Below are 12813 nucleotides of genomic sequence, written 5' to 3'. Positions count from 1 at the left end.
TGTGTGTGTGTGTGTGTGTGTGTGTGTGTGTTTGTAGGGGAACTCTGGGCTAGGCTTCAGTATCGCCGGAGGGACAGATAACCCTCATGTCGGGGACGATCCCAGCATCTTCATCACCAAGATCATCCCAGGAGGAGCCGCTGCACAAGACGGGAGACTCAGGTAACACACACAGCCTGGATGTTACTTACATATACAGTGGCCACAAAAAGTATTTCTACTCTTAAGTCACACATGTAAATGTATAATGCCATTGCAATTGATGTATGTGAAATATACAGTATAAAAAGTACAGCATCTTTCTTTGAAATGAATGAATTATTTTTAGTTTTTATTAATTTTGTTTGGCATTTGCATTATTTCGCATTTGTATCAAGCCTCTACAAGCTTTTATGATTGCGGTTGCCAAGAGCTTTAACCCCCCTCATTTTCTGTCTAGTGGTTTACTTAATGTTAACCTGGCAACCGTGAGCACATGATCTATCAACATTTTGGAAAAAGCACCGATGAGCTCTATTGTGATCTTCTGTTCACATCAGTGTAATACAGTTTGTATTCTTTTGCCTTCATGTTTTGCAGACTTAATTTGTTATAGACATAAACAGAGAGAAGTAGCTCCGGCTATAATGTTGTTCTTCGAGACGCAAGCAGTTCTGTTTAATAACCGCTAGAGCTTTAAAAGTTATGGACTTTGGCTTAACATTTTTGGTCACTGTATGTGTACTGCATACGGACACGTACGCTCACATTCATAACCAAATAACCGCAGTTAAATATCTCTGTGGATGTACTAGTGATGCATTTATAATGGGACCAGCTGGGGTTCCTGCTAACAAATGCAGTTTTACCCCAGAGCATTCCAGCACATCCACACACACACACACGCACGTTTGCACACAAATTCACTCACATTGCAGGAGAAATTAAGCAGACAGAAATAGCACTGAAGAGAGAAAGAAAAACTGAGAGACAGAGAAAGAGAAGAGACAGACAGAAATAGCAGCTTGAGAGCGGTAAGTTCAGCCGAAAATGAAAATTCTGTCATTATTTCCTCACCGTCATGTTGTTCCAAATGAATAGAGTGGAATCTATTCAGTGATCCAATTAATGCAGCAGTGTGAGTGATCGGTGCTGGAGTGCTTCACAGCTCATTGGAGGTGAAGACCGTCAGTGAATTATGATTTATTTCAATCTGTTCATCAAAATCATCCGGGTTTGTAGTGACGTGGTGGTTAGTTAATGATGAGGGAGTCAGAGTCAAATACACACACACACACACACACACACACACACAGTGTCAGAGCTGATGGACTGTCAGCTGTTTTATGCTGTCCTCTGCTCTTCTCTGCAGACAGTTGGGCTTCATTACTAACGGCAGTTCTGGGACCAAATGGACTTTAGCTTAGAGAGACAGAAGCATTTTTCTGTAGAAAACCCAGTTCACGTAATACTTCGAAAAGATACTTTAGACTTCATCCTTTGCACTGCAAGTACTTACATAGTTGATTCCTCTTTCACATCTCATTGTGCTTAAACAGACGCATATATTAACTTTTTACAGAAAAAAAATGCTTAAAAAAATGTCAAATTAAAATGCAAAATCAAAAACATGAAAAATTTTAATCCCTGCATTGCGCATTATATAAGAATATATTTTCTTAGATATTAGATTCTTTTTATTATTAGTTGTTAAGGGTAAGGTATGTTAAGGTGTTTTGTTGTTACATTATTTGTTAGAAGTTAATGATTATTGCACTTTTTTGTGACATTAGTTACTTTGATGGTGTTTTGTCATTTTTATGTTTCACCCTTTGTGTTTTATTGACTTTTAACTCATTATAAGTTTCTACCATCTGTATTAATTCATTTTTTGTTAGTTCATGTTAAAGGGACACTCGATATTTTGATACTTTTCCTATTTAAAACTTGACTCTTCTGTAGTTACACCGTGTACTTAGCCTGACGGAAAATGAATTTTTAAAAAAGAATATGACTATACTATACTCTCATTCCGGCGCAATAATCAAGGAACTTTTCTGCCGTACCACGGCCGCAGCAGGCACGGAGATTTCATGCAGCACCTGTGAAAAATAGTCCCCAGCTTGCAAGACATGCTTCATGTGCAGGCAAAAGGGTCTGGCTGTTTGGAAGCGCTGCGTGATATCACTGCGCCCGCTGAGGCCGTGGTACGGCAGCAAACTTCCTCAACTTTTCAGCTCAATCACATTCAGTGCTAAAACTCTGGCGGAGTTGGAGAATGAGCCTATTTTCAAAAAAAAGCGGAGGGTTCCTTTAAGGTTATATATTGGTATTTGAGCAATTAAAGAAATATATAGTCAGGAATATATAGTTGAAGATATAAGTCATAAAATATACAGTAGCTGTGTGTGTGGTCGCTAGTATCTTGTGTGGATTCAGTCAAAGATTCGGTGATGACATGCAACCTGTCTGTGCTGACGTTTGTTCAATTTTATTAGATTCTACAATGCGACAGATGCATTTGGATTAAAATCATGCATTTGATTTCGCACGCAGCTTTGTCTATGCGTCTACTGTGTGTGTGATCGAGTTCACCACGTTTTACCCAGCTGCCCTGCTATGGTAATATTTAAATGCTTAGATTCTGCAACATTACGAACAGTGTAAAAGTTATTCTCACATTTACTTTTTATTAAAATCGTTAAAGATCTCACAACTCAATTTTGAACTCAATTTTGTGTAGTGTTTTGTAGTCCGTGTAGGCTAAGGAATCGAGTAGGGCTGACAAAAGTGACATCAAAAATACCTTAATTCCTTTTTTCTGTTTTCTTGGTGGTCAGTGGTAATTAGAGGGCTTTACAGTGAATATTTATGAGCAGTTATTTCCAGAAAGCCGTATTGACAGTCAGTCGTGGCGCGATGGCACTTATACTCCCACTCTCTGTAATCTCTGCTTTATGTTTCTGGATGACAGCACAGCTAGTGCTGCATTTGCACTTCTGAAGGCTAAGGAATATTTGTGGTGTTGTGTCGAGTTGTCAGTTTCAGTGAAATGTCTTTTGTCAGATGGTTTTGAGCTCTGTGAGAAAGTGCTCCGCTTGAGAAAAGAGCAGGTAAAAAGCAAACGCGATACAGTTTACTGTACCGTCATAAACGTTATTCCACGCTGCTGTATTAAACAATTCATCTAAGGATTACTGTTATTTCATCACTTGTCTTGTTGTCGTGGAACGCAAAAAAAAAGATGTTCAGTGTAATGTCTTGGCTGCTTTTCTACGTGAAATGGAAGTGTATGCGGTTGAACTCTACTAAGGACAAAAATGACTCGTGTACCATAATACAAATCTTCTAAAGTCATACAATAGCTTTGCGCAAAGAACAAGCCAAACTTTAATCTCATCCTCCCCCGTAGCTTTCAAATCTCAAAGCGTGATGTAACAAGAATTACCCAAATAAAGCAAAAACAAGACCGCAAATGTCGGAAACCAAATGTCACGGGCGAACACAAAGCGCATGGTTCATCACAAAAGTGTAAGTCACATATTTCAGCGCATTTTAAAACAGTGTTACAGTATGTTATACTGTTTCCGTTTTACGGTTTAATAAATATTTATGCATGTTCTTGGTGTCAGATGCAGTTTCATTAACACATTTTCTACTGATCAACCGTATACTACATAAACAAACGTTTCAATGCAGTGATTCATCACAAGGATTCACCGCTGATCTGGGGAACCCAGGAAACCGATCTCCGGTCAGTTCTGTGATGCAATAAGTGATATAATTGATAACTGTGCTTGTTAGCCAAACTGTACCTAAAAACATAAAATAAGCTAAACTAATAAAACACAAATTGGCTTGACGTGAAATAATAGAAAAATCTGGAAGTAGATCAGTTTATTGAAAATGTAGACAAAACAAGACTTTTTAATCATACATTTTATATATACTTTTTGTCATGTAGTATGATATGGAGCTTTAAAACACCTTTATTCTGAGAATCAAACTAAGCAATAATATGCTTGTTTTATTTAGCTTGTAATGTCAGATTCAATGCAGTCTTTGGTAAATACTTGCATAAAACAACAATAACGGAGGCAAATCAGTATTGATTGAGAGATTAAAAAATAAACGTTCCTCCAAAAAAATATCTATCAAATATGGATTTATTAGGTTAATGATATTCAATGATTTGTACATTGAGTTTAATAGATTTAACTGACTGCAGTTGGTTTGTGAATTGTTTTGTACAGTGAATTATTTTGCAGTTAACTTAAAGTTTTCTCCGTTGCTGTGATTTTTAACTGAAAGTCATACATACAAACATATATGGCACAATACTTAAAGGAATGGTTCAGCCAAAAATTGTTTCTCAAATCATTGTTTACTCATCCTCAATAGTCTGAATTCAAGTGTATGAATTTCTTTACTCTGCTGAACACAAAAGGACAATTTTTCGGAAAAAGGAGCAGGCTGTTTTGGTCACCGTTGACTTCCATAGTAGGAAAAAAAAATACTATGGGAGTCAACGGTGACCCAAAACAGCCTGTTTACAAACTTTTTTCGAAATATCTTCCTTTGTGTTCGGCAGAACAAAGAAATTCGTACAGTTCTGGAACTACTTGAGGGTGAGCAAATGATGACGGAATTTTCATTTTTGGGTGAACTGTTCCTTTAACAAGAACTTTCAAAATAAAGGTACCATAACACATGTACTCCATGAAACTAGCAAGGGAAAAAAAACTCACTTTAAAACTGCCAGGTTCTGTGATGTGATAAAAAATGTCATTTCCAGTTTTTAGCAGAAAGAGGAAACATTTTTAAGCCGTAAACCATCCAATAACAATATTTTGATACAGAAAAAAAAACAGCATGCAGGATGAAGCTAAAAGCAGTACATTGACAAGTCTGTCCGTGGATTCTGGAGCTGAAACAAGGCAGAGTTAACGCTTCTGACAGTGAGCCAAAGGCCGTGGTTTTTGCCTGATGTCCATAATCTCAGAACGGCCAAATTTTAGTCCAGTTTGTTCATGTGTAAATACTGCCTTAACATGCTGCAGACTGTATACACGCAGTATACTCGCTGTGCAAAAAATATAAAACCTCTCTAGACAGTCAGATTGAACTTAATATAATTTGAACATAGCATCATTTGTATCTTGTATGCCTGTATCGCCAGATGTTACCAAAAACAAAAAAAAGGGAAAAAACCTTTTTTTAAAAACTAACATTTAAATTTTGAGGCAGCTGTCAAAGCTTCATGTATGGCTGAGGGCTGGCAGCTTCTTATTAATTCCTTATTCCCATTCTTTTTTTCTATTTGTCATCTTAGAGTAAACGACAGTATTCTCTTCGTGAATGATGTTGACGTTCGGGAGGTGACGCACAGTCAGGCGGTGGAGGCTCTCAAGGAGGCGGGCGCTATCGTCAGACTCTATGTATTACGCCGGAAACCCATCGCTGAGAAAGTCACCGAAATCAAGCTCATTAAAGGGCCAAAAGGTACAGACTTTATGGTTATAGTACTAAAACACATGCGATTATCAAAGATGCATTAAGCGACCACTGGTTTGCCAGAACATCATTAATATCATAGTCACACAGAAGCAAAAGCTTTGTTTGCCCGTTCACACCAAGCATGAAAACTGTAAAGATATAGTTATTAAAGAAGAGCAGAATCCATAACTTTGAGCTGTAACCTTTCTTTCAGTAAATTCTTAATTAATAGTTAGCAAGGTAGTTGTTGAGTTTAGGTACTGAGCAGGATTAGGCATGTAGAATAAGATCATTTAGAATAATTTTATATTCTAGTAATATGCGAGCAACTAATAGGTGTAATCATAAAATAAAGTTATCAAACAAATGCATGATGAAGTTCTGTTTATTAAATGCATGCACTGCAGTTCTTTAAAGACACGTTGCCAAGTTATTCCAGTGATAATGTTCCTCCTCTGTCATCATTATAGTCGGCATGTGGCCTCTGCTGCAGTATTTACAATGCCTTTATCATCGCCGTAACATTTATCATCCTTGGTGTTTTTTTTGTCAGATTTTCAAAAATCATATCATTTTAACACTTCTTTAAAAACCCTGGAGAAAGAATACAGGATAAAACCTGGAACCAATGCTGGCAAAAAAAAAGTGGTAGCCACTATTACCCTTTATTAAAGGAACAGTTTCAGCAAACTCAGTTCCAAAACTATGAGTATGAGTTTCTTTCTTCTGTTGAACATAAAAGAAGATATTTTGAAGAATGTTGGTAACCAAACAGTAGACATTAGCCTTTATTATTTTTTTTCGTACTACGGAAGTCAATGGTTGCTGTAAACTGTTTGGTTACCAAAATCCCTCTAAATACACACAGGTTCGGAATAACTTGAGGATGACTAAATGACAGAACTTTCACAATTCCCTTTAATAGCGGCTGTGTTAGCTCCAGGTTTTACCTTTGAAACGTCCGAACTGTTAATTAGTGCTTCTTTTTTTCAAATAACGGAGAACTGAAAGCTGTGTTCAGAGAGAGAAATGTCAGCTCGTTCCTTTACTGTCCCAGGGCTAGGCTTTAGTATAGCGGGTGGTGTGGGGAACCAGCACATCCCTGGAGACAACAGCATTTATGTCACAAAGATCATCGAGGGAGGAGCAGCTCATAAGGACGGGCGACTACAGATCGGCGATAAGATACTGGCGGTAAGGCGACACATACACATCACCGATGAGGACTGACGTGTGTACAGAAGCATCCTCGTAGCTGTATCTGCGTGATACTCGCTCTTTACTGCAGTCTGCTGCTCACAGGAGGAACTACAGGCAGGCTGTGCGTTTGAGGACGCAATAAAACCGATCTATTTGTTTAACTCTGATGTACATGTATCTATTTATTTGGTGATGCAGAAATCGCAGACTGCAACTTTAAACAACTTGGATGTCCCGAATAACCACAGTTCCAACATTTCCGATTTTAGCTTGCCAGCCTTTTGAAAAAGTACTACACTTTAGTAGTTATAGTATTGTAAACTTGTTATAACAGTATAATAAGCGTAATAGAGGTGTATATACTTCAAAAATAATATTTTTCATGAACTGGATGTAATGTTTTCACACGTTTACCTGCATTTTAACTCAACTTTTAATGCAAATGTATAGGTAATGATATAATATATTTAGTATAAATAATAGTATAATATAATAATAGTACATTCACCTTTGTGGACTAATTTATGCCATAACGTAATGACGTGCCTTTATTGTAAACTAAAATATAAGCCTACTTTTATATATTTTTTATATAATTTATAAACTCATGTCATTCACATGTTATTTAAATGTGTTTTTGGCAGTGTTATTTTATTATCACTGCCACAAGGTTATAGTTTTTATTAATATTTCGAATTTTTTTATTAGTAAGTGTTTTTTAAGTAAGTCATTTAAATAGCTTTGTTTATATGAATATTTATTCATTTATTAATTTATTTCGGTTTTAGTTTTAGTTTTTTACTACATCAAGCTAATTTTTTTTGTTTTAGCTTCAACGTCAAATAACACACTACAGTTAAAATTATAATCATATACTTTACATTGCTTTAGCATGTTAGTCAACATCAGAATGAGTGTACTTCTTTTAGCAGATGACATGAAACTTAAAGATTTCAAACGTACTTTAAAGTAAACTCTACATTTTACATTATTACAAAGCGCTCTTATAAAAATGTACTTAAGTGCGTACATATTTATAACATATTCATCAACACTGAATTGTAAGTACACTTAAGTGGCCTTTTATTTTATTAATCTTTTAATATCTACAAGTAAAGGTTTTAAAATGGTCCTTTTAATATTTGAAGTACACTTATAAGTGCACGTTCAATGCAATTAGGTGCATTTCTTTTTCACAAGAGCCCCGTAACAGCAATCTGTGCATGTGCAGGTGAATAATGTGTGTTTGGAGGACGTGATGCACGAGGATGCGGTGGGCGCGCTGAAGAACACAGCAGAGGTGGTCTACCTCAGAGTGGCTAAGCCAAACAACCTGTACCTTACTAACAACTACAACCCACCAGACCTCACAAGCAGTGAGTGTACATGTTCCGAGCAGACTCTAGAAAGAATCGGTAGCGAATCCAGCTTTCGCTCACTCCTTTGTGTTTGCTCACCCTTCAGCGTACTCTCCGCATCTGGACACAGACCTTGGACATCCAAACTTCCTGGCTTCGGATTACCCACAAGCCCTCACTCCCACCTCACCAAGCCGCTTTTCTCCTGTGCTGCACGGCTTGATGGGAGATGACGACTTACCCAGGTAACACGCTCAGAGGAGCTGGAAGCTCACGATTCAGCAGTTCCTGCACAATAAATGTGAAAAAAAAGCTCTTATCACATTGCGGCAGAGTTATTTCATTTAGTACAGGGTTAGTCATTTCATTTTAATAAATTAATATTATTATCGATATTTTGAAATGTTTGCATTTACATTTTAAATTTAGTTACAAGTGTATAAATGTTTGCTTAATCTGATCATTTTTAGTTTTTTTTATGTATCTCTATACATATTATATAGATTTTTCATTCAGTTTTAGTTTTCATTTTAGTACGTCAAGTGAATGAAAATGAAATTGTACAGCCAGATTTTTTGGAGGGCTTATTTTAAATCTTATAGATTTATTATGTGACATTTATTCACTAAACAAAAATTGTTGCATACAGTGCGCAAATTAATGCAATAATGAATTATCCATTTCAGTAATTTTCATAAATAGTGGCTAAGAAAATTATTTTGCTAGTGTGTTTCCACATATATTCTCTTTCCAATGCATTTGACATGTGTGTGGTCAACCAACATTTTTAGTCAATTTGACAATTCCACTGATTATTACAGACTTAATATTTTTAATATTTAAAGCAGAAAATGTTTACTGTGTGTAATTTCATTTCTTGCCACTGTACTTCCGTCCTACTGAAGGACTTAAGAATTATGGAATAACTTTCTATCTAGAAGCTTCCCGATTAAAAAAAAAGTGAGCAATAGAACCTGAAACGTATAACACAAAAGAAATCATTTTCTTTCAAAATTATGATATATTTCACAATTTAGGAGTACAGTCTGAAATTTGTTTTGTTATTAGACTCACACTTCAGTAATGAAATAAAAACCAGATGTTCACACCAGCTTTTTTACCAACTGGTTACAATTAAGATTTCAAATTTAGTTACTATTTCAAGTTTAGTTCTGACTTTTTCCTGGAAATGAGCATTAATTTAAATCTGTGCGATATAAATTCACAGTTCTGATATAAACTGATATAAAATGTCACAATTAAATTTAGTTTTATTTAATTTAATTTATTAATTTATTTATTGCATTATTTTTTGCATTTATTGCAAGTCGTTGAGCAATAAAACTGCTAATTGGAAGACATTACAGAAATAAAAATACCATTTTCAGTTGTTTTGAAACGGTGTGAAGAGCTCCATACTTCAATCAACAGTAGTTTAAAAAAATGAACAAATGTTAGTTTGCAGGCATAACTGTGCATCAAATCACTAACCATATCTGACTGACAACACTGTGCCGCTGTTTCAGGTTGAGTTATACGTGAAATAATTTAACGCTTATTATCATCCTGGAATTCTTTTGTAATTTATCTTCACCTTCTGTTGTTCCTTCACTCCGTCTTGTTTTTCAGGGACCCGCGGCGTGTTGTGATCCACAGAGGATCGACGGGTTTGGGGTTTAATATAGTTGGAGGGGAGGATGGTGAGGGAATATTCATCTCTTTCATCCTGGCAGGAGGCCCTGCGGACCTGAGCGGAGAACTGCGCAAAGGAGATCAGATCTTAAGTGTGAGAACATGCACGCATGTATGAAAAGATAATCAGTTGAAATGAAAAATCCAAAACATCCATGTTGTGCACCGCGCATGCTGAATGTCAGAATATTAGTCTGCCTTTTTAAGAGACAGGAGTAATAACTGCTTAGCCTTTTCACGGGAATAAATCACATTTTGAAATATAGTAAAATAGAATACAGTTATTTTAAATGGTAATTATCTTTAACTGTTATCTTTTCAAAAATCTTACTGACCCCAAGAATTATACAGCATATAACAATGTGTATACAGTGTATGGAACAGTTATTTTGCATAATTTTTTTTTATAAATTTGGGTAACCAAACAGTTGACAGTAACAACTGACTTGCATAGTATGGAACAAAATACCATTACCGCCAACTGTTTGGTTGCCAAAAATATCTTCAAAATATCTGCTTTTATGTGCAACAAAAGTAAGAAACTCATACAAGTTTGGAATAACTTCCTGTTGATGTCCCTTTAAGAGCTGTTTGGATTAGTTCATGTCAGCATATAGGGATCAAAAAATGCTATAAAGAAAAGAAAATAATTGCAATGCATCAGTTCTGATGATAATGTAGTGTTGCTGTTTTTTTCTTGTTGCGATGCAGTTTGGCAGGAATGTTAAAATAATATGTCGTGGCTGTAGCGGTGTGTAAGATACGTGACGGTAATGATATGCATGTGTTTCTCAGGTGAATGGCGTGGATCTGCGGGCGGCTACACATGAACAAGCAGCGGCTGCCTTGAAGAATGCAGGACAGACTGTAACCATCATCGCTCAGTACAGACCAGAAGGTCAGAACACACACACACACACACACACACACACACCTGACTGAACTGCACACTGGGTACAAAGCTGACACTTGCCAAATGCAGGTAAAATGGACAGTGCACAATTAATCCTTTAGGAAGGATAATGTGCTAGTGTTATATTTCGATAAATACAATAAATCATTTTTTAAATACATCATTAATTCTAGCATAAGTCTTTCAATATGTTTTGGAGACACTGTAAACATTACCATTCAAACATTTGGGGTCAGTAAGGTTTTTCTTGTCAATCAATCTATTTATAAACATTTATTGTAACTAAATTATTTTGCTCTCCACAGAAATATGAAGCAGCACAACTGTTTTCAACATTGATATTAATGATATTTATTAAGCAGTAAATGACCATAATAGAATAATTTCTAAAGTTTCAGACTGGAGCAGTGATTTTTAAAATTCAGCTTTAATCACAGAAGTAAATGCCATTTTACAATATTTCACCATATTACCATTTTAATTTCATTTTGAATAAATAAATGCAGTCTTACTAACCCCACACTTTTGAATAGATAGACTCACACACATCACAGCAGCGTCCAAATGGGTGATTTCTCATGAACTCAGCTCCTATGTGCTTATATTGTTGAGTAACAGTTGTGTCTGTTTGTTCAGAATACAGTCGATTTGAAGCTAAAATACACGACCTCAGAGAGCAGTTGATGAACAGCAGCATGGGCTCTGGAACAACTACATTACGAAGTAACCCTAAACGAGGATTTTATATCAGGTGGACACAACACACACTACAAATACAAATACATTCGACCTTTTAAAGTACGTTTTGCACATAAGTGCACGTAAGTGTGTTAAGAAACGTTCAGGAACGGGAACTCTCGCTTACAGATACGGTTACAACACAAAGGTGGATTTCCTATATAACCTACTACATTTGTCCAAATGGTCATAAGCAGAGCACACTGCATAAACTGTATCCCATAATCCACTGCACTCAACAGTGTGACAAAGACCTAAATTTCTCAACTTCTTCCTCAATATTTATGTGTTAATTTTGAAAAGTTTGAGTTGCACGAATGCGCAACGTTTAGCATACTGTTCATGATATTTATAGCCTATTGAACATTTTCTTTGCTCACACACAGACCCTGCGTCTACACCGGACACGACAGCTGTACAGAAATACACATTTTTAAATCAATTTCAAATCATAAGATTTGAGAAAACAATTGAGAAAGAAAATGGTACGTGTAACAATATATTTGTTCACAGCAGTTTAATGCTCTTGAGGATGATTTAATGCTCTCACTGATCAGAGGGATTTTTCATATCGCAATAGCAGAAGTAAAAAACAAAATACAGCAACGTGTGTTTTTTCCAATGTCACGCAGCCCTAAACAGGGACCATACTGCGTACTGTTTGACAGTCCACTGCACAGTACGCAGAACGCAGAAGAGTAGTGTTCATCACAGAGCCAATGATTAAAAAAAGGCCAAAAATAAAGGGCCCGTGTTGCTCAATTTCAACCCAATTCCATGCTTTCCCTTTGATGTTTTTCCTTTTTATTACCCCCGCCACCACCTCTCTGTCCTCCTTTATCCTCTCTTTCCTTATGACTTCTGTTCTCTCTCTCTCTCTCTCGTTTGGCAGGGCTCTGTTTGACTATGATAAGACAGCAGACTGTGGTTTCCTGAGTCAGGCCGTGGGCTTTAAGTTTGGAGATGTGCTGCATGTTTTGGACTGTGGAGATGAGGAGTGGTGGCAGGCCTGCAGAGTCAGCCCACAGGGGGATGAGGAGGAGGTCGGCTTCATCCCAAGCAAGAGGAGGTGTGTGTGTGTGTGTGTGTCGCCGCTTTCTCTTGCTCTTGTGTTATCTCCTCTGTTGTCCTTGAACAAAATAATATTCAAGCAGCTTAAAGAGGCTTTTTAGCTTTTAACTCTCTCTCGCTCTCATTCTAACCCATTGTTACAAGGACATGCTCTAGAGATGTTTATCCCCACAAACATTTCTCTCCAGTCATTTTGAAAGAAAGTTCTGGGATAAATACTTTGTTTAAGCTCCGGTGACAGCATGTGAAATGTAAAAAAAAATCTTTTTGGCATGAAATTGACACTAACATTCAAAAGTTTTGCGTTTTTGAATGAGCTACATTATGTTTAAAAAGGCTGGATTTATGCGATCAAAAATACGGTAA

At 36.5% G+C, this 12813-nt stretch overlaps 1 protein-coding gene across 1 annotated transcript; it reads left to right on the top strand.

The window, feature by feature from the left end:
- Positions 1–37: 37 nt before the first annotated feature.
- Positions 38–12563, top strand: LOC122335060 (disks large homolog 4-like; the record flags this gene model as incomplete). Its single annotated transcript, XM_043232821.1, has 9 exons — positions 38–162; positions 5312–5481; positions 6533–6669; positions 7907–8051; positions 8140–8278; positions 9663–9819; positions 10521–10623; positions 11275–11389; positions 12269–12563. Coding segments are annotated over 9 exons (1371 nt in total), but the record flags the coding sequence as incomplete, so codon positions are not given.
- Between the last annotated feature and the right edge of the window lie 250 nt (positions 12564–12813).

The sequence above is a fragment of the Puntigrus tetrazona genome, unplaced genomic scaffold (assembly GCF_018831695.1).
Source record: "Puntigrus tetrazona isolate hp1 unplaced genomic scaffold, ASM1883169v1 S000000701, whole genome shotgun sequence".
NCBI lineage: Eukaryota > Metazoa > Chordata > Actinopteri > Cypriniformes > Cyprinidae > Puntigrus > Puntigrus tetrazona.
The sequence above is the reverse complement of the archived record's forward strand: the minus strand, read 5'-3'. Positions and strand labels throughout refer to the sequence as shown.